Source organism: Megalops cyprinoides, chromosome 5 (genome assembly GCF_013368585.1).
Source record: "Megalops cyprinoides isolate fMegCyp1 chromosome 5, fMegCyp1.pri, whole genome shotgun sequence".
In the NCBI taxonomy this organism is placed as follows: domain Eukaryota; kingdom Metazoa; phylum Chordata; class Actinopteri; order Elopiformes; family Megalopidae; genus Megalops; species Megalops cyprinoides.
The window spans coordinates 723,059-744,816 of record NC_050587.1 but is presented as its reverse complement, the minus strand read 5'-3'; the positions used below and the strand labels follow the sequence as shown (position 1 = coordinate 744,816).

General features: G+C 45.9%; 1 protein-coding gene across 4 annotated transcripts in view; it reads left to right on the top strand.

Annotated features, from left to right (window-relative positions):
• sh2d3ca (SH2 domain containing 3Ca) overlaps nt 1-21,758 on the top strand; it is a 48,883-nt gene that overhangs the window by 9,042 nt on the left and 18,083 nt on the right. The window contains exons 1-2 of one of the 4 annotated variants that reach the window (XM_036529065.1): nt 493-940; nt 4,073-4,112. In XM_036529065.1, the coding sequence (XP_036384958.1) occupies nt 4,086-4,112 (27 nt within the window). In that variant the 5' untranslated portion in view covers nt 493-940; nt 4,073-4,085. Of the gene's footprint in view, nt 1-492; nt 1,044-4,072; nt 4,113-8,884; nt 9,164-21,758 lie in introns of those variants that run through there. The other 3 variants (XM_036529064.1, XM_036529061.1, XM_036529062.1) reach the window with 3 other exon arrangements.

The following is a 21,758-nucleotide window of genomic DNA, read 5'->3' as shown; positions in this document are numbered from 1 at the left end:
GCCCCCGCCCCCTCCCCCCTCCCCCTCCCCCTCCTCCTCCGCCCCTCCCCCCCCCCCTCCCCCTCCCCCTCCCCCTCCTCCTCCTCCTCCTCCTCCTCCTCCTCCTCATCCTCCCCCTCCTCCTCCCCCCCTCTGTTGCGGGCCTGCCTGATTACTTGTGCTGTTGATCCTGGCCTGACTTCCAACCTTGTCCCTGCCTGCAGCCCTGCCTTAGTTGCCTGATCTGCCTGCCTGCCCAGTTTGACCCAGCCTGTTCCCGTTTTTGATCCCTGCTCCTCGTTTATCCTGCCTCGGACTGCCTTCCTGGTTTTTCACCCTGCCTGTTCTGCCACTACGAACTTGTCCTGCGATTTCCCATTCTAATAATAATAGCTACTTGGAACCTGCGTACGCCTGGTCTGCAATTGAGTCTGTGCCTGTGCCCTGACAGAAATAAATTGGACAAAAAGGAAATGTTAGATGGTGATAAACAGTGTGACTATTTACCATGTATTACCAAAATCTGCAACGTCTTTACATCGCAAATAGGGAGAACTGAAACAATAACTACATGAAATGCTTCTGAAGGAACCTGACCTAGAGATACGCTCCATGAACGTAAATGGAGCGATCTGGGCTTGGGTTTCTCGTTTTATATTTTCAAGACTTAATCGGCTTGAGTATGGATGGTGAGGTAATAGGCGATTCTTGCAGTAACACAATTCTCAGTCGGAAATAAACGCGAATTTGAACACACGCATAGTTGAATTTTAGGTCCTGTTGACGTTAGCCTAGCTACATCCCCAACGAACATTTCTCCACACTCCTAAAGACGTTCAGGAATTGACTGCTGCTGGCTGAAATCTAACAAGTGGCTCTACGTTGTCTGAAGAAGTCCCTCCCCTGAACTAAAGGGACAGACAGAACTGCAGAACCGCTAGTATCGACCATCCTTTCCTCGGTAAGTCGCTTTGACGGAACACCGCACCGTGTCGGAATCAGGAACGGGAAAACACACTCTCGTTGAAAATTTGGGCTGTCTGTCCATAGATCATGGGTGTAAGGTGAGACTGACATTTAATACGTCACGTTGCGTTCGAAACAGAAAGTCTGTAGTAGTGAACAGCAATTTGAACTGCTTGCTGGTTGCCTTCAACTAAATGTAAACATTCAAACATATCAAACACATTCACATTCTGCGTTGAACCAGCATTTTCGCCGATGAGCTGATTTAGCCACATAAAATGATAATGACAATGTTTGAACCATAACAACAGTGAAAAAGACGTTTATGCATCTGGGATACACTTTTCCAGCTCCTGTTTTGTTTGAAACCGGCAGATGTCCGTTCTACAAAGTCATCTGTATCATTTAAAAGAAATTTTAAAATTGATTCAGGCAGGCATTTGGGAAGGCAAGGTGATACAGAAGCTGGTAATAATACGCCGTCTTACTCCACTAACATTAGTATGGACACTAACAGGAGTATTATTACTACTGACTGTATATAATGACCATCAAGCAAGTATACAGCTCTAAACAGGAAATGTGTTGCTCATGAGGATTCGAAATTCGGGAGCTGGGTGGTGTCTGGCTGTTACTGGAAGGCCTCTGCTGAAAGAGATCTGGAAGATCTGTTTTTTCCCCCTCCATAGCATGAAACATATCCTTTCCCAAATAGTGATGTCATTGAGAATGAAAATGCGCCTCACATTACATAGGCTTTTACAGGGCCGGGCAATTAATCCACTTTTATTTTCAGTTACGATTTTGGCTTCCAACGATTAGGAAAACAAGATAATCGAGATAAAACGATTATTGTGCGGCATTATTTATTGAAGTGTGTGTGTGTGTGTGTGTGTGGTTCAAAACCCCTATACAATAGAAATCTTTTATACCCAACACTCATTAACAAACAATGAGGCACAAAGCTTTGAACTGTAGAATTGCTGGCATAAACAGGCACTGTATTTCTATTAAATTGTGTGAGTGAGGATTTTTCAGTCAGTCTTAGTGTGTGGTTTTAAAGAGAGGAAAGAATGATCAGATGAACCCCATCTCAGTTTTCTGCACAGACATCTTGATGAAATCAACTTCTTTCCCAGAACGTAGTTCTGTTATGTCTGTGAGGAACATCTGCATTTAAACAGGAGTCCCTCAGTCAGTGGCGCGTTGGTGGGGAAGTTTGTGTTGTGTGAGTAAAGCTTCTTCCGGAGTGAAAAACAAACTGGTCATATGCGAGGCTGAAGTGAGGTCTGAATTTTCGAGGTGTTTGTAAGCTGGGAGGAAGGGGAAGCATCACAGTGTGTGTACACTGTACTCACGGAAGCTGTGAAATCTGAAGGGGGGGGGAATTTATGTCAATCTTTTTCAAGACTGCCCTCCCCCCCCCTCATCCAGCAGGCTGCAGTGTATTAATGTAGTATGCTAATATGGTTCAGGGACCCTACTGTGATCTATGACCTGTACTGAATTTATAAAATAAACACAAGAGACAGGAAATGAAAAGGCTGATGGTCTGTCTGATGGTTACTGATGAGTAAGGGTTGTGACAGAGGTGAAGACGCTTTGTGTGTCTGTGTCTGTGTTTGTGTGTATGTCTGTGTGTGGCATGTGCATGTTTGTGTTTGTTGGAATGAGGGAGAAGGGGAGAGTGTTAGAGACACTGTGAGAGTGCTGAGTACAGTAAGCAGACTAACAACCTTGTACACATGGACACACAGCTGGGACAGCTCCTCTCAGAAATCCTCTCCAGGCGAGAGGAATCCGGGATGGAATGTGAAGCTGCTCTGGGCTGCCTCAGTTATGGTGCCATGCTGGGCCCAGTTGGGGCTTAGCTCCAGCCAGGGTCTTCTGGGTTCTCTCAGTGTTTCCTACAAGCAGCTCTCACCTGGGTCTTCTGTGTTCTCTCCACTGGTGTCAGTTCTTTTGCTCCAAGCCAGCAATATGAACTGGCCCTGGCGTTGGGGCCCAGCCACATGTATTTGCTCTTGTGTGGAGGGCGTGCATTCTCTCCCCACCCTTGTGCTCAGGCTGTGGGATCTATTCCCGCCAAATATCTTCATTGTGTGTGGTTGTGTTTTGCTGGATGCTGCCATTGCCATGGGATGCAAGCTGCATGCTCCAGGCAGAATGCCAGCAGGGACAGCGTTCACACAGGTCTGCCCACCTGACTGATGAATCGGACGCAAAGCTGAAAATGACATCCACCTTGGGTCCAGCCACTCGGGACAACCCAGACATGCTTGCCACAGGCCCGCCTCACCTGCTTTGATCATTTCCCGTTGATTGAGCAGATCAGGTGAACCTTGACCTTGAGCTTTTGTGTGCTGAGAGGTTGCATTAATTCATTATCTACAAGCGTCCTCTCACTGTCCTTAGGAACTGGGCGACTGAATGATGATGTGTCTTTGTACATGCGTGTGTGTGCATGTTTCTGCGAATGTTATGTGTGACAGGGGACACTCTGAATGACTCTGAATCTTTGGACCGAATGGAATGGTACGGTTTGGGAGTGCAGAACAGCTGAACCTGAATGCTCTGGTATATGAATGCACAGCTGAGTCGCTGGTATTAGTTAATACGTGTTTGTCTCAAAATGACACTAAAGCTCCTTTTAACTGCTTAGACGTGACACGATGCAGGAAGTGAGTTTTGCCATATTGAGGGTGTGTGGGGGGGATGAATGTCCTAGTTGGGTGTTGCCTGGCTCAGCTGTGTTGCTGGGCGTCGCTGTTTGAAGAGCTGCCTGTCATGTCCTGAAGCACTTCCTTCTGTCTTTGTGCAAAGAAAAAGAGGTTATGGAAGGGTAAGCGTGTCACTTCCTGCTGAGTCACCTTGTGTTTTCACTTCCCCACATTCAGTGAAGTAAACTTTAACTGCCAGTTCTCAAAAGCCACCACACACACAGGCATGCGCACTTGTGTGCACACAGTCACGTGGACACACATGTGTGAGTACACCCATACACACACACAGCACGTATTCCATTGCCTTGTGAAGTCTTCAGTACATTTCATGTAAAATGCTGAGTCATGATTTTCTATTGGCTGGACTTTAATTCATTGTGTTATTGTTTTTCCCCTCATTATAGTGACTTGGATACCATGGATACCAGATGTGAATACGTAAAGGTAAGTGCTTCTCTCACTCCCTAACTGACAGCTATGATGATGATGATAAGAATGGTGACCTTGTGACGAAGGCAGATTGCATCAGGGGAGTCTTCTCCACTGAAACATAACTGCTCAGCTCGGCTATGAGAAAAAAGAGAATCCCTCCTTTCATCTCTTTCTGGGAAATGGGCCCGTCGGGTTTTTTGATGACTGGAGTGTCTTCCTTTGGGTTAATGTGAGAATGTGGCTAAGCTCCTGAGCGCAGAGGCTGGGCTGTAATTCACTTGGTGTCAGTGGCACAAAGCGCCTGGGATTTGTGTCCATTCCGCTGGAATATTTCTGAGATAGGCACAGTTGCCATGGACAACAGGCCACATTCTAAGCCTGGTAGTGGTAAACTAAGAGGAAGATAAATGGAGAAGAGCCAGACACCTGGAACCACATGCTTTAGGATTCCACTGTAAGTGATTCAGCAGAATGGCTCCTGTTTGCTGAGTTTGATGGAAATGGCTGCATATAGAGACTTGAAAGGATATGCTTTTCAGGGTAAACTGCCACAGGTCTTGTTGGAGCAATGGTGCTGTGTATACTTATGTCAGGGGCCTGAGCAGACTGCGCTAAGGGGCTCTGTAGAGAGGGTAAGACTAGCCAACATTTTGTCCTCTCCATCTTGGTTTAATGCCCTGAGCCTGAGGGCATGGGGTGTAAAAAGGCCCTCTTTGTCTTTCCCTGGCCACAGTCTGTGTGGGGCAGAGCCAGGAGCCGGGGGAATAGGGAAAGAGGAGGAGGTTTTGCCACTGACCCTCAGCTCCTTGTTCCTGGGCTGTACAGCAGGGGGTGCAGTGAGCAGGAATCGTGAGATCTTGCCTTTATATGGTGCAATGTTGGTCTGTCTGCCAGCCAGCAAAGGATCCTGTCTGTGTTATGCCAGTCAGTGGTGGTGAGGGGGTTGGTTTGGTGTTGCCATAGAGACCTACAAACACAGTTCTCTGAAACTTTGGAGGTTTTGTGTCTCAGAGGTTGAGTGCTGTTTGAGGGACACCCCATGGTGGGGTGACCTCAGCAGGAACAGGTTCAGTGCTGCTACAGAGAAGCACTCTCTCTGAGAATTCTCTGAATTGTTTTCCAGTGCTGCATATCATTACTTTATCTGTAGCAGAATAATAATAATGGAAATCATTTTTACTCAGCTACAAATGCCTCTTTTGGAATGGACTTGTTTCTGCTGTTGGTACCCTGATAGATTTTACTCCATAGTTTTTAGCGTAGGAAGTCAAATTCAAAGCAACACACAAAATATCCAGTAATCATGCAACACTTGCGGTTGTTACATGACTGGTCCAGTAGATGGGGCTACAAACCACAGTTTACCTACCTCTGTGGCTCTGTCTGTACAAGTCAGTCACACAGAAATCATGCCCATGTGAGGCACAGTGTTGGTCCACAGCAAACAACAGATCACAATAGATCATGACAGATCATGTCTTTCTCAGTGGTCAGATTACAAAACCTGCAGGCTGCATATTGTTGTCCTGGCAAATCGTTCAAAAAGTAATATATGTAAAAATGTTAAATCTCAAATTTAAGCAGGATGATGTTTGTTGATGTCACAAATATTGTGTGTATTAGAATATTTTTAAACCACTATATATCACACACACTCACGCTCTCTCTGCACGCATGGGCACACACAGTCTCTCACACACATACAAATATGCGCACACATATGGGCATGCATACACACATGCACACACACGCACGCATGTACACACATACTCTCTCACACATAGACACACACGCATGTACATGCAAACATATACACACACACAGACACACAGACACAGACACCCATGCACCCTAGCCCCTCCCCTCCTTTCCCTCAGTGACCATCTCAGACTGAACTATTTTTTAAAGGAAGTGTAGCACTGATATTTCCATAAGAGTCTTGTCCAAATTCTGTGTCAGTGGCCATGGGGTGTGAGTTTGTGGGGACAGGGGATACGCCCTGGTTTAGGAGTGAGGCATGGTGAGGGTGACAGAAGAAGGAGCGGGACTGCAACTGACCTACATTTGTGTGGAGCGGGGGAAGGGGACGGAACGGGTGGGGACAGGAGGGGAGGGGGTGGCTTTATTTGGAGATAATTAACGCGTGTCTCGCACACAGCTGACTGGCTACACAGTGAAAATGTGCCCATCCCATGGGACTAGCCACGGCACAGCTGCTATGAGGAAGCACCAGTTCGCACCCTGGGGTCCTCTCTTTCTCCGCTTAACACAGCAGGATGGAAATGCACTGTGCATTCTCTGATCGCGAAATTCAATTATTACTGAGCCCACATTGATTGTGAGCAGAACTGACTGAGCAGGAGCTGCTAGCATGCCTCGCTCTTGTATTTCTTGATTAATTTGGTTAATTATATTACTCACTTAGCAGTAACCTTTAATCAGCATGACTGGCAATTTTTTTTCTACAATGTCTTTGACTTTAACTTCACCAAGCAGCTGAGAGTATTCAACAGCAATGCCCCATCTAGGATTCAAACCTATGACCCCATGGTGCAGAGTCCAGGGGAGTTTTTTACCTCCATGCTGCACTGTTTGAATAGATGAATGCTTACTATCAGTTAGAGGGAGGTTGTAGAATAAATAGCTGGTGGATAGCTGTGGATTAGAGGTAATGATGAGATTTCATGGGTAAAAAACAGAAGCTTTGATGAAGATCACCATGACAAACGCTGTCAGATTTTCCCCCAAAACGCTCATTAACATCCACACTCTTGCTCTGAGCTCTGGGGCACTCTAATCTCACTCAGTTGTGTTCTTAAAGCCACCGCCAGGACAGTAACTGAGTAATTAATTTTTATCACCAGACAGAGAGAAGAGGAACAGAGAGAGTGTGTGTGAGTGAGGGGAGGGGGAAGGGTGGAGATGAGCGATTGGCGAGGGGGAGTGAATGTAATGGAGAAAGAGAGCACAGTGTGGGGGTGCACAGAAATGAAAGGGTGGAGGACTGGGGAGAAAAGAGGAGATGAAAATTAGAGAGAGGGGTCAAGTTGAAGAACAGTTAGAGCGGATAAAAGGATACACGAGAAAAAGTAAGAAAGAGAGTCAGACTCCTGTTTTACGGTCTGTGTTTCTGGGATCACAGGGACATCAGCTCTGACTGTGGGGTGAGTGGGAGTGGGTGTGGGGCCCATGGGGGGAAGGGAGGAAGGGGGTGTTCAAGGACAGTGGGTGGGCGGTGACCTGCTGGAGAGATAGAACGTCACAGATTCACTCCATCCTTCTAGCAAGAAACACACTCGTCATCTTTCTTGTCATCACAATGCATGTGGAATAAATAATTGGCTGCACAGTATACACACATTAAAATGACACAGAGAGCAGGATTAGGTGCTTGTGCGCATACATCTGTGCTTTTTCTCTGGATCAGACTAGTGGAAAATTGCACGTGGTGTATGATGTCATTCCCAGTGCAGTATGGGGAGGATGGAATGCATCCATCCTTAGGAGATAATTCCTGCTCACACATTGCCTAATCCCTGGGGGTGTTTTAGAGATTTGCTGGAGAAAGCTTTAGTGTTAATGAATTTCTCCTGTCTTTCTTTATGTCCCCATTATTATTTTTTGTTTGGTCATGTCAAAGATTTCCTGATTCATTCACTGATGGGGGAATTTCCGAACCTGTGTCTACTTCCAAGATCAGCTCTGTATCTGTGTATGTATGGCTCTGTATCTGAGGCCATCCTGATTTCAGGATGGCCTCGCGGCTTCTCCAGGGTTGCCATGGAGAAACATCCTTGTGTGGAGAGGGGTGATGTCACCCGGGCTTGAGAGGAGGAGGCTCCACCCACTGTCACTGAGATGTGACTGATGTGACAGGTGTTGCAGCATGGTGACCGCTGGGGCACATTTCACAGCATGTACATATCCACACCCACATACACGTGCGCACGCACGCACACATGCACGCACACACACCCACCCACACACACACAGACAAATAAGAGTACTCTCTCTGAGACAGAGGGACACATACATATTCACACGCTGACTTGCACACTCATACATAAACCACATTTGCCCTGACATGCCTTAGCAGCAGGCAGTAGATGGGGAAGCTACACGTGGAGCCATTTGGAGGCATCTCCCCTGCACACTGACCCAAGCCCACATTACACTGGCTAACCTGACACATGGGGGCTGGCTGGACCTGTGCTCAGGCAGGTCAAGTGGAAGTAGAACTGTTTCTCACTCAAGCAGCATGTGGAACTCCCCGACAGTTGCAGCATGAACCACCATGTTGGCTCACATTCAGATGGTACACATGCAGACATGCAGCTGGGGCGAGTCGGAGGAAACCAGGGAATGTGGACAAACATGTGGGAAGGCGTACGTGTACACATGTGCTCCCACATCAATGTATGTGTAGGCACAAACACACAGGAACATTGTTAGAGAGACACACAGCCACGCATACAATCTGTCTTTTCCTGACAGACCCCCCCCCCCCCCCCACCCCTTAGGCAGAATAAAAGAGAAATTCCTTTGAGAAGGTGCTGAAAGCATAAGGCACACCTCCCTGTCTCTAGCTCTTGACCACTCCTCCCCCTCCCTCTCTTTCTCTCCCTCAGCATTGTCTCTGGCCGACAGCACTGCTGAGCTTGGAGGAGGGGTGGGTGGGGTCTGCCTGCATTCGACGGTACTCCAGCAGTGCCTGCGAGCATCTCTCCCCTCCCTCACTCCCTCCTCCCTTTCATCAGAGAGCGATGAGGTAATCTCAGCTAGCCTTGTGAGGCAGAGAGAGTGGAGAGAGAGAGATAGAGGGAGAGAGAGAGTGGAGGAAACGCAGAGCTGGAGCTGGGGATGACAGAAGCAGCGGTGTGTCACGGAGCACGAGCAGCAGTGTCTCTCTGTCAGGGATGAGTTGGGGCTTTTAAGGGGACACACGTTTGTTGGGAGCAAGGTGGAGCGGGCAGTGTGGAGCCATGACGGAGCGGTGCAGCTTGTGGAGTGCGCTGTCTGCCGCTGCTTGCTGCTTCTATAGGGGCTCCTTCATGCAGGTGCAGGTGAGGAGGAGGGGGCCCGTCTGCTGTGTGTGTGTGTGTGTGTTTGTGTGTGTTGGGGGGGGAGGTTTCAGTGTGGATGGTTTTGTCTGCCTGTGTGTATGTGTGTGTGTGTGTGTGTGTGTGTGTGTGTAGATGCATGTGTGAGTGGCTGTGTATGTGTAAGAGAGTCAGCATGCATTTGTATGATGTATGTGTAAGACAGACAGAGAGAGTGTGTGTTTTTGAGAGAGTCAGTGTATATGTGTGTGTATTAGAGAGAGAGAGAGAGTGTGTGTGGACAGATGAACAGTGTGCAGAGATCAGGAGATCAAGTCTGTTATGCTGACAGTGCCAAGCTGAAATCTGATTAGCGATATTATATTACTGCTATTAAATCATTAGCTGTTTTAGTATTACACTTCAGGGTTAATCAGGTTTGCAAAATGTGATGTTTCTGAAAAGTCACGTGACTTCTCTCTGCTGATGGGAATTAAAGCTGTGCCACTAGGCACAGATCTCTGCTCTTGTTGTCCTGTCCAATCAATGAGTTGGACATAGTCCCGTTACAATAAGGCAACTTCATCAATGGCACTGACAGCCGCGATGGTCCTGCTCAATCCGATGCTGAGAAAAGTGTGTTTTCTGCATTCTCATTGATGGTCGAAAGTTTTGCAGCACTGGTGACTGACTGTCACTGAGATGTATCCTGCGGTGTTGTCGGTACAGCCCCCACAGTGCATAACAAATGGCGCTCCAAACAAACTCAGAACTCTGGTCTGTGGTGTGGGCCCCACGAATGAGAGTACAGTGTGACAGACTGCATGGCAGACCCCTGTGTGTGATTTCACTGTGAAAGTTTGCAGCAAAAGGATGTCATGTTGGAGTTTGCTACTGACCTCGTGTCCCAGACTGCGGTGAGCATCTCTGGTCTGACGCCATGGCCTGGCTGCCATTGTTTGCCGGTTAAGACCAGAGATTTCCCGGTCCAGCTCTAGCTGTGTCATTGTCGCGCATGTTGTTGTTGTGGCAGTTTAACCCCAAATCCCTCATCTGTCCCACTGCAGTTTCGCTTTGATTGTTTGGGGACCTTAATCCGCCCTTTCTCTGCCTGCCAGCATCCCACAATCCTCCCCCTCCCGCCATCTCCCCCTCTCTCTGGCCTCCGTTGCCACTGCCGCTGTGCCCCTTCTCCGACTCCCTGGGTCCCCGAGCTCGGATACCAGGTCAGCACCACATCACCATAAACTTGTGGACCTTGCTGAGTGCCTCCCTGTACTGCAGCTGCAGTCTTAATGGGGGAGTTTGCGTCTGTGATACAGCTGATCCTCTCTGTGCCATGAGGTTCCTCCCCATGTTTAACATTGGAATCTGTGGGGCTTTAATCCCCTCTCACATGCCTCTTCTCTCACAGCCTTTCATGGCAAATCCTCTTTGGTGTTGTCCTTCCCCAAGGCCTCCATAGCTAAGAAACTGTTTAACTCCCTGTTCAAAATCTGAGCAAGAGCATCTGAGCAAAATCCATCTACACTGCCAGCCTAACCCAGTTACAGTTTTTTAAATTTAAGGGTTCAGGCATAGTCAGACTGTCACCTCACAGATTTTGTGAACATACCGTGGAGTTATAGTGTATTGATTCCCTGATTTAGCAAATAAAAAACTATTGTCATTAAGGCCAAGTGCTTTTCTGTTCACAACAAAAGCCCCATGCCAATTTTATATGAAGTCAACATCCTTCTCCATTTAAGAAGAGGGCCTCACATGTGGAAAGCAAGGGGAGGGGCCGAGTACTTTGACTTAATGAAAATGGCTGTGGTGCTATGGTGCTCTCTGGCTTGCTATTAGCCAAGAGAAGCATAGGTGGGGAGCAGATGAGAGGGAGGGGGGGTCAGCTGTTGTGTCCTGCGAAGAAACAGAGGGGAGGCTGATTGCTGTCTGCCATACACAGGCCCCTCAGAAGCTCTTATGCGCACTTCAGGCTGCACGGGGCTTCATCTGCCCACCCAGCTGCCCGATGCCTGTTTGTTTTTAAAAAGAGACGGTAACACTCATGGGGGGGGGAGTGTTGAGATGGCTGGGGTAGAGCCCTCTAGACTGGTGCATAATCCCTTACTTTAGGGCGACCACCTTACTATCTGACCATCGGCCGGCCCATCTCGGACTAAGTGGACGGGTACTTTTCAAGTAAAGAAAAGTGATCGTTAAACTGTTTAAACCATTGACAGAGTTCACAATAACAGGGTTGACATTTTCCACCATTTTGTGCCTTAACTCCATGTGCTAACCTCAAACCAGATACCACATGGCATGTCTAACAACAGAATTTCATGGATTTTCATCATATTATTGTTTTTTTAAAAAATGAATTAGAGATTCACTGGAATATCACAATAACAGAGTTGACAAATAATGAATCTACTGTTTGTATATCCTCAACATTTTGTACAAAATAGTGAGAGAAGAAGCATGACATACCTAACTGCCTTCCAGATGTTTCCCACCAGGGGAAGAGACATCACTGGGTGCAGGTCACATGCTTTTTATTAGAACTCTTGGCAGAGTTTTATGTGGTTTTATAACAGAGGTAACAGAGTTGACCAGAACATTGGGACAGACATAAAATATATTTTTTTATTACTGAGAAAATAGATATGCTATGCAATTGATTTTAGAACTGTTAGTAGAGTAAGCACAAAAAACTGAAAATTAGACTTATTTCATACATTCAACTTGAATTAACATGAATCAGGAGCCGAAGACAGTCAATAATGTGTGGGGTGGGAGTCATTTAGTTAATATTTAATTTATAAATTGCGCCTAAAATATAGCCTACATCAAACATTATTATTAGTAGGGCTGGGTATTGACACAGATGCCCTGATTCGCACGCAACACGTCTATCTCATGTCTCATGGAAATAAAGCGATTCCGCTGCCAGGCGTATAATGGTACAGTCAGGCTTGGGGAGTAACGGAATAGGCCTACATGTAACGGCGTTACATAATTAGGATACAAAAAAGGTAACTGTAATCCGTCACAGTTACAGAAAAAAAGACGTAATCAGATTACCGATACATTTAGTAAAAATGGGGATTATTAGCAGGATTACAATTTTAAACTACATTTTAAAATAAAGAACGATATACTACCATGCACATGCGGACACATTACAACACTCTAGTCTCACAACACCACTCCGGTCTCGAGTGAAACCATAGCCAATCTTATGAGTTGGCAATTCATTATCATGGCCTCTAGTGAAAAAAAATGCTTTCACTGGGTGGAAATTTCACCATTAGTTTGTGTTTAAAGCAGAAAAGGGGAACAACATCACAGTACAGTGCAAGTTATGCCTTACAGCTGTGAAAATTCTGTCATCATCCAAGGACTCCACATCTAATTTTAAGAAACATATGTAGGTAAGACCAACCGCTAATGCTAACTACACAGAAATCCAGTTAGCTAAAGTTAACGTTAGTTAGCTAGCTAACCTGTCAATACTACTACTACTACTACTACTACTACTGAAATATATTTTGGGACTGTAGGTGGTGATGCTGGTGACAGGATGGTGTGTGGGTAAAAACAAGCCCCGGACTGGAATAAAGCTTAACGTTTAGTTGCTAGCTAGCTAGCAGATGGTACCTAAGATTAGAAGTCACTATCTTGGTTTGCAGTACGAATGTTAAAATTAACGGAAGAGACATGATGAAGCAGTATTGGTTTGATAGTAAAGTGCGTAAAGGCCAAATTAGCTAGTTAGCTACTTGCACTTTCAACTGAAAAGTACAAATACCACCTTACAAAGACAAATCTAGCTAGCTAGCTACAATACAAACAAAACAATAAATGTAACTAGCTAGCTACTATCACATTCTGCTGATAAATACAAATATCACCTTGCAAACAAACACATAGCTAGCTTAGCTAGCTACAATAAAAAAAAAAAAAAACAACGTAGAAAGCTAGATGGCTTGCTAGCTAATTTGGCTTTCATGCACTTTCCTCAAATGTTATATTACTAGCTGTCTAACTAGCTATCAAACTAATACAGCCTCATCACGTCTCTTCTGACCAAATAGTTAATTTTACTACAGACACTGCAAGCAACCTGTTCTACTTTAGTAGTAGGGCGGGGGTGGGCTGGGGTGGTGGTGCGTTGGGTAGTAAATAAATAATTATATGTAGTGTGTGGATTGTGTGTGTAGATTGTCTGTGAAACACAATCTGGCAACTTGGGCAACGTCAGACAAACATACAAGATTTATGGATCCGTGTAAGAAGATTATTCATTATAAAGTTTGCCACGGAAATTACGGGAGTTTCCCGGGAGAAACAGCAAAACGGGAGGGTGCTGGGAGATGGCTTTTGACTCATTGCAGTGAAAAGCAAATACATCATTTTGTGTTTATTTTTCGTACAAAGTGGGATGTAATGTCAGCTCTATGTTGGAGACAATGCAGAAATTTGCTGTGATTTTAAAACCGGATTACTCGACAACGCTTTGTCGCACAGAGAAACAACTAGTATCATCGAAAAGGGTATAAGTTCCGCTGTTTATTTTGTATGCGTACATTCGTGGCTTATTCAACCGAAAAGCAGGAGTGTGAAAATGGGTGAAGAAATTAGTAAAGATATTACTTTGCAGAAGTTTGATCTGTCTTCATAACGTGATTACTTCAGTATGAACAAATATGTGACTAGCATTACAAAGCTCCGGTTCTGCTCTTTCTTGTGATATGTGTTCCATGTCTGACGAGTTCATGAGTAATTCGAACAAGAATAATGGGTGTGGAGATGGACACAGAGCTGTATACAGATTGTAACTATGATTAAATATTAAATGTAAATTCAAAATTATTATTTTTTGCGAACACTACGTGGCATAGACAAGAAACTAGCATCGTTAGCGATGAATAGGCCTACTTCGTGAGCAATTCAACCAAGAAGAAGGCATGTGAATTTGGATGCAGGCTGCGTCTGTTGGGCTTTAAGGGTTGAAATACATTTTTAGTGAAAATTGCAAGTGACAATTTTTAAAAGATTTTTCCAGAGCTCCTCCCCCCCCCCCAGAAAAAAAAAAATGCTGTTGAGGCTTTCAGGGGGTCTTAAGTGTCAATCAAGGAGTCTCGGACCCCCGAGAACCCCATATTTCTCACCCTGGTCACTGCTATTAATCTAAACGCATATTCTCGCATAACGAAGGAAGGAATACCTAGACAAACAATTAATAAACCTAACAAGGAACATAAAACATTATATTAGGCTAAACAATTTCACTAGCACATCCAATCCAATCCAAAAGTAATGGAAAGTAAGCAAGTTACGTTACTTTAATATTGTGATACTTGGATTAGGTTACTGATTACGTTTTTTTAACAGGTAATCAGTAATTGTATTGGAATACATTTTTAAAGTAACCCACCCAACCCTGGGTACAGTACATAGTATACCATATAATACATACGTCTTGATAGTCATAATAAACACCAATGCTGATGTCTTATGTAGCATGTGTACTGTACTGTACTTTCTATCATTGTTTTAATGTGAATTAAAAAGTTTACCGTATAGTATGCTTCGACTTGTAAGCAGCAGCATCCAATCTCGTGCCTATTCCATATAGGTTTGTAAGTATACAGTATGGTGTTTGCACAACATCCAAATCACATAACGTCCTATTTCACAGAACGTATTGTGGATGTTAAGTGACGCATGGCTGTATACCAGAATCTTTATTTGAGGAACACATGGGCATAGTTCCTTAAAAACAAAACCAACCTGTATCATTGCCAACTTATTAATGACACGAAGCAGCAATGTGTTTGCATGGGGGAGGAGGTTAACCATTTCGGAAATTAACCTAGAAAATCTGAAAAAATGCATATTAGCCTAAAAGATCGATCCATAAATTTTACAGATCGATGTTGAATCGGACGAATTTCAAAAAATGATTAATCGAAAAAATGATATTTTTGCACACCCCTAATTATTAGTGAAAGTTTAATATAATTAGTATTTTTATTAAAAACTGATTCAATAAAGTTTTTTTTTTTTTTTAAATAAAAGGTTTATCTGGGAGACGCAAAATATACCCGCAGTTCTGGAATGGGCCATATATGTGATGTGACAGTTTGCTGGGGTGGCAGTGAGGCACCTCTGACCCCATCTGACCTCTAGGTCAGACAGCACTCCCTGCTCCTCTTCCAGACAGCGGTGAGGGTGAAGGTAACACCAAAGCGTGTCTAAATAGGTCTGTGTTTCTTGACAGTCTCTCAGTGGTACTTGCTGCACATAAGGAAGTTTGTGTGTATTTGCTTCTGTTATCCATGATGTGTCTTTGGCACAAACTAGGTGCCTTGTAGCTCAGTCCAGAAAACCACTGTAAGAATGTGAAATGAGAAAGTGTCAGGGAAAGAAGTGGTAAGTCTGTGATGTTGAAGAGGTGGGTACAGCTAATTGGTCAGAATAGATGCAGGGCCATGTATGACTTTGCATTTAGTTCACAGATGTTGATTAGGAGTCTATCCTTGCAGAAATGGCCATGCCAACTAGACAGAGTCTGAAACCAAGTGGATATCAGTTCTGTTTGATAATGTAAGGAACAAAACAACTCTGGGCAACTTGCAGCAACAGCAGAGCATCATGCACTGTGGTTGAAGGAAAGAATGACATCACTGCTCGGCATTTCATACTGATTTCCCATGAGCCTTCCCTTGAAATGACACAGTGTGCTGGGGCAGAATTCCTCGTGGGAGATTAGCTCATGATTTGTTTACACACCAACAAGTAGTGCAGAAAGCTGTGGAGGTGATATGTGCGTTTGAGGTTGTACTCCTATTAGTGATGAGCTTGTTTTGTAATTCTGACAGAGGGCCTTGGCCCCGACATTGTGGTGATGTGGGAGGGCGTGTCCCCGAACTCCCTGATAGCAGGAGCAGTGGCAGGGTCAGCTGCATCTCCACATCACTGTGGTAACTACCTCATATATGTGGAACATAAATCCCACCCCCCTTCCCCCTGCTCCTGCTGTGACCATAACCAAATCTACAGTGATAATGATTGCTGTGCACATTCGCCAGCTAGAACCAGAACTGTCCTCTTCTACCCATGATCTGGTGCTTCTGCTGCTTCTTTTCTCCTGCTGCCCCCATGTAAGGTGTGGATTAGGGGGGCGAGTAGGGGGGTTAATGTCTTTTCACTCAGCCAAGCACTTTAAAGGGTTACTTTCAGCAGTGGCCCCACCCTGTCAGGCACCATGGAGCTCTGCCAGTGCCCCAGCTGCACAATGCACAGCTCTGAGTGAATGAAACTGATATCTCAGCTCTCTGATAGCATCTGCCTGGGCAGCCAATGACATGCAGCTACACAGAGGGCCAGAAGGGGTGACATCATTGCCAGCCAATAGCATCTTGTTGCAGCCACGACAATGAGATGGGAAGGAGAGGGGAGGGAGGGAGGAGAGCTGGTAGCAGGACTGATATATTTCCTCTCATAAATGGGGCATGGGGACAGGGTTTTCAATGCGCTAGCATCAAAGGCATTCCATGCACGGTCACCTGACAGGGCAGCAAGGTGTCCCGCAGTCAGGAATGAGATAGGGGTGGCTTTCCCTGTGCAGATCAGCCAAGTCTGCTTTCACCGTCTGTCTCATTTGTATGAACGAGATTGGGAAAGGAAAACCTGCTGGAGCAGCCCTTTTCTGATCTCTCCATATCTGTAAACTTAAAAGACATTAGCATTCAGACAACGCACAATCAACAGCAGCTACTTATTTTGTCATGTGCGCACATTTTGGTATTATTTCTCTCTTACGTTGTTCTAGTCCTGAATCAAGCATGTTTTGAAGTGTGTGTTTACGTAAACTGTATGTCGCACATTTTCCTCGACCTTCGACTTGCATCCATGTATGGATCTGATCAGTCCTCTCCCGGTGTGTGTGTATGGACCGGTGCACGTGTGTGAACCTCAGGGCGTATCTGCATATCGATCAGACTCGGATGTGGCTTTTCTCTTGTTCCCATGGTGTGTGGCTCAGCTGTTGAATGAGGACTGTCAGCATATAAACATTGATTACGGGGGAAGCTGGTGCCGTGCTGAAACTCCCACAGCAATCTGAATGGATTTGCAGTCGGACTAAGTTAACTGTGGAACTGCTCATTCCACGGATTTTACAGGAAAGTGAAAAAACCCTGTCGGTTTTTCCCCGTTAGATTTTGGTGGGAGGCCTCTCCTTTTCTTGCCTTAAATGCCAGGGCGTCCCGTGAGGAGGACCTTAAGACAGAGCAGTCTCTGGGAGTGATGTGTGTGTAAACAGAATGTGATTGCAGGGGCTTGCGGTGGCCGCATGGGAATTCACAGCGTGCCACGGTTCTGTGCGTTGGGAAGCTCGCAAAGACAGAGTGGTGAACAGAGAGTGAGCACTACCTCTCCAAACATTGCAAGCGCACATGTGAAAGAGTACTGTCTTTCTAAACGGCTGCAATGAAGCAATTGTGCCGGTTTACTTTTTATGTCTGGACTTGCATGAAAAGGAAGAAGAGAAACCCATTCCAGCCCTCTTGGGGAGAAGCTTGATATGTGACGTACTAAATTTGTGAAACATAATAGGCTTTTCAGAATCCAGATGCACTGTTCCTAGATCAGCAGGATGAATGGAGAGGGTCACTAGCGTAACATAATTGTGATTGGCCCCGGTGCAAATATTTTTCTTGCCCCCCCCCCCAAAAAAAAACACAAGCGCACGCTCGTGCACACACAGTTTCTTCCCTTATTTTTTTCCCTTTAGTCATACCTGATGCGGGAGCACACCTCCAGTTTTCCGAGGCCGTGTGGAATGCTTCCGGAGGAAAGACACCATGTCTATTTAATGTTGATATCACAGCAACAGCACTATGTGGTCTATGAACCACATGGTCCATGTGGTACATAGAAACACATGGCTACAAAGATAGTGAAAACATGTGCTATGTGTTTTTCAAAGTTAATAGGTAAGTTAACCAATATATACATACAAGTATTTCACTGAACTTTGGAGGTGTGCTCCCGCATCAGGTATGACTAAAGGGAAAAAATAAGGGAAGAAACCTAACGCTACATACTGGGGACAGCTGTTTGCACTAAAAATAGCTATTCAATATATCGCCTGCCCTGGACTCAAAGCACCACAGCCTAATTTCTCCCAACTATCAAACATCCGAAATAGCTTTAGCCAGCCTACACTAACAAATCAACACAAAGGTAGCTTACACAGTGTGTCGATAAGCATAGAACAAATGCCCATCAAGAAAAGCACAGCAACTCATTATTTGACTTGAGGAAGACATTGACATCACACAAGTTATCACAAATGACAGGGAGCAAGGTTATTGGACAAACAAATTAGCATTTCCCCGCATGCCTTCTTCCATTGTAACTTTGAGAAGAAAGCAACTAAATTAAATATTTTTAATAAAACATGCAGTTTTGGAACATTTCAATAAGGACAAATAAAAACACAAGTCTATGGCTCAAAACCGTAAGTGTGATACACAAGGTGGGAAGCTGTCACAATTACAAATTTCAGTGATATCGCTGAATGGTTACTTTGAAGACTGAGTGAAACAGTCAATGCACGAGAGGGCCCACCTACAAATAATAAAGCGGCAAAAAATCGCCTTCTTATATGGGCCCCTGACAGCTTCTGGGCCCCCGTGCGCTGCACCGGTTGCACCGTCAATAGTTACGCCAGTGGAGAGGGTGCTGAGTGCACAGTGAGCTGCTGGAGGTGAGGAGCAGCAGGTGTGATGGATCTCAGTCCTCACGGCTTGATGCGTTTCACATCTCTCCAAAACAAGATGAGTATGTACTTGGGAGCTGAGTCTTTCAATGGATTTTTGTCTTCATAATTTTGCCCAATACATCTTGGGGGTGCCTAATTAATCTACCGCTTAATTTATTGATTAATGAATTGGGTGCATCTGCAGTGATAAAAACTTCAGGATTTCTGGGCTGCTGCTCTGATATGATGCTGCTGCTGGTGCGAGCAGAACGCTGTCACCTCACCGCAGGGCCTGTGGTTAGCCTGTTCTCACACATCCACAGCTGTCACCATGGAAACAAATAATCCTGTCCTCGCACTCCACGGCCGGCTGCTCCGAGGTGGAGAAGATCAGTTATTGATGTGCAGTCCCGATCCATGATCCATCAGAGCACTAACCCCATGACCTCACCCCCACACCTCCACCGCCACCCCCTCCCCTGACAAATTGGCCATTAAGAGGATACCCTTTAATAGAGAGAGGGGGATGGAATCTGGAAACTGAGGTTCCTCATCCAGCCTCAGCTGTCTGCCACCGACTGCCCACCTACCCAGCAACATGCCCCCCATGCACCATTCATGGTGTCACCCAAATATCTCACATGCACCAATGGCCCCTACTCTCTTCATTTCATCTCTCACCATGTTCATCCACACCCACCCTTACCATCGCCCACCTTGCCCCCCCACCATTGCCCTTAGGCCTTGTGGTCAGCTGTCCATTACTGCTTGCATTTGTATATGTAAAAAGCAGGAATCTCAAAGCTTTCATCTCCCTGCAGCCCTTCCTCCTGGCTTCAAGGCCAGACTTTATTATTTATTAACATGGCCAACACCCCTATCCAGTGCAGCTTTTTTGTCCATTAGTAGATCCGGGAACAGAGTACAGTGCAAGATGCAATTTAAAAAGTGCAAGTGCAGCAGCATATTTCCCAATCACTGAAGCAATTTCGCTAATAACGCTGTTCAGCCAGAAATAGCGAGGAGGTAGATTGGCATTGTCAGCCCCGGTGTAGCTACACAGCCACAGGAAGGGTCTGGGTTTAGGGAAAGGGGCCGTAGCTTGGGGGAGCGTCTCCCCCTGTCCTCAGGCCAGCTGCAGGTTGGCTGAGTGACTGGCCCCCCCCCCCCGTTGCCTCCATGAGTGTGATGGCACATGTGGTCGCAAGCATGCTGACACCCATCTTCCCAGGCTGTGTGCCTGAGTAAATGAGCCCTCAGGCTGGCTCCGAACAGCTGCCAGCCAGGGCACAAAGGGGGTTGCCTTGGAGATGACTTCCCCAGGTGCAGCCTGGTTGGTGGATCCTCCCCTGCACACTGGCCCTGCTCCCAGTATCCTCCCTGCTGCCTGCTCCCATCAATAATCGTGGGCTCTTTCAACCCTTAGGTGGAGAACAGGTTCAGGGAAAATTACCCCTTGTGGTGGATCTTTCGGGGTGGCTGTAAATTACATCTGAAAGGACAATTCTTATGATGACCTTGTCAAGGCATGAGCTGCGCTCCTCCATTTTTAATGGGTCATGATTGTTGCTAAACTGGGGAGTGACTTAAAGATGACCTAGTTCTTGGCAGAGCTGCATCTAACTACAACAAAAAAAGTCTTCTGCAGCCAGAGGGCAGTGTGAGTAGGTTCAGGACTGCCTATTCTGTGTGTGTGTGTGTGTGTGTGTGTGTGTGTGTGTGTGTGTGTGCGCGCGCGCATTCTTGTGTGTATGTGTGTGTGTGCGTGTGTGTGTGTGTGTGTGTGTGCATGCGTGTGTATGAAAGAAAGGTTGAAAGAACAGTTCATGAAGGTTAACTTTTCCCAAGTCAATGCTTATATATGTCTCCTGCGAAACAAATCAACCATTAGGAGGCCAGTAATGGATAGGAAATTACTGATTCATTTACAGCAGAATACTAACAGATATGTCATCCAGTTAATCGCGTTGCCATTTCCAGAACACAATTGTATTTGCTCTGTCAGTTGGCTGTGAATCTGAGATTTAGCACACAAGCTGAAGCGATGTGATGGGATACCTTTCTACATAATGTCTGCGTCACACCAACTTGGTGCTACACACTTGGAGGCGACCCTCAGGCCTGACATGTGTGTGCTACATGCTCTCTGCGTGGGGGGGGTCAGGAAGAGCTGAGTGCTGATGCTGCTCTCTGCCTGCACATATGGACTATGCAGATGTTTGTCTCAGGAGCAAGAGGCTGATGCCTTCAGGCTCTCTCGCAGAGCTGATAAAGGAGGCCAAACGGAGGCACCAGGCACAAGCACGGATTGGAGGCACCGAGGGGAGGCGCAAAGTGGCGTCCAGCCCCAGGGCCAAGGGGTCTATCATTGTCTCAGTGCCAGCACAACTCTACCCTCTGCTCAAATGCATCGAGATGAACCCAGCTGAAGCTCAGATATGTGCTGCAGAGTGTCAGAGGGGGTGTGGGTGGGAGTGGTTAAGGGTATCAGGGGGCTTAGATGCTAATCCAAGACACTAAATGGGGGGGGTCTGCAGGTGGAAAAAGACCACCACCAAAAAGCCTGAGGCCGCTGCCATGGCAACAGTGAGGGGACTAAGTAAAAACAGACAGGACAGGCTACATCTTTACATCTTTGGCAACATCCACCCACATGACATCTTCATGTACATCTGTATATTTGTTATTTTTTATATTGTTTATTTTTCAGCCACTGTTCCATATAAAGAGTGTGCAGAGTGCTCTGCTGCAGTTTCATGATGTAGGTCACTATACTGTATAAAGTTTGATTGGGTTGCCTGATTGGTGAAAATTCTCCCTGTGTGACAGTGAGGTTGAGGGAGAGTATGTCTTTTGAGA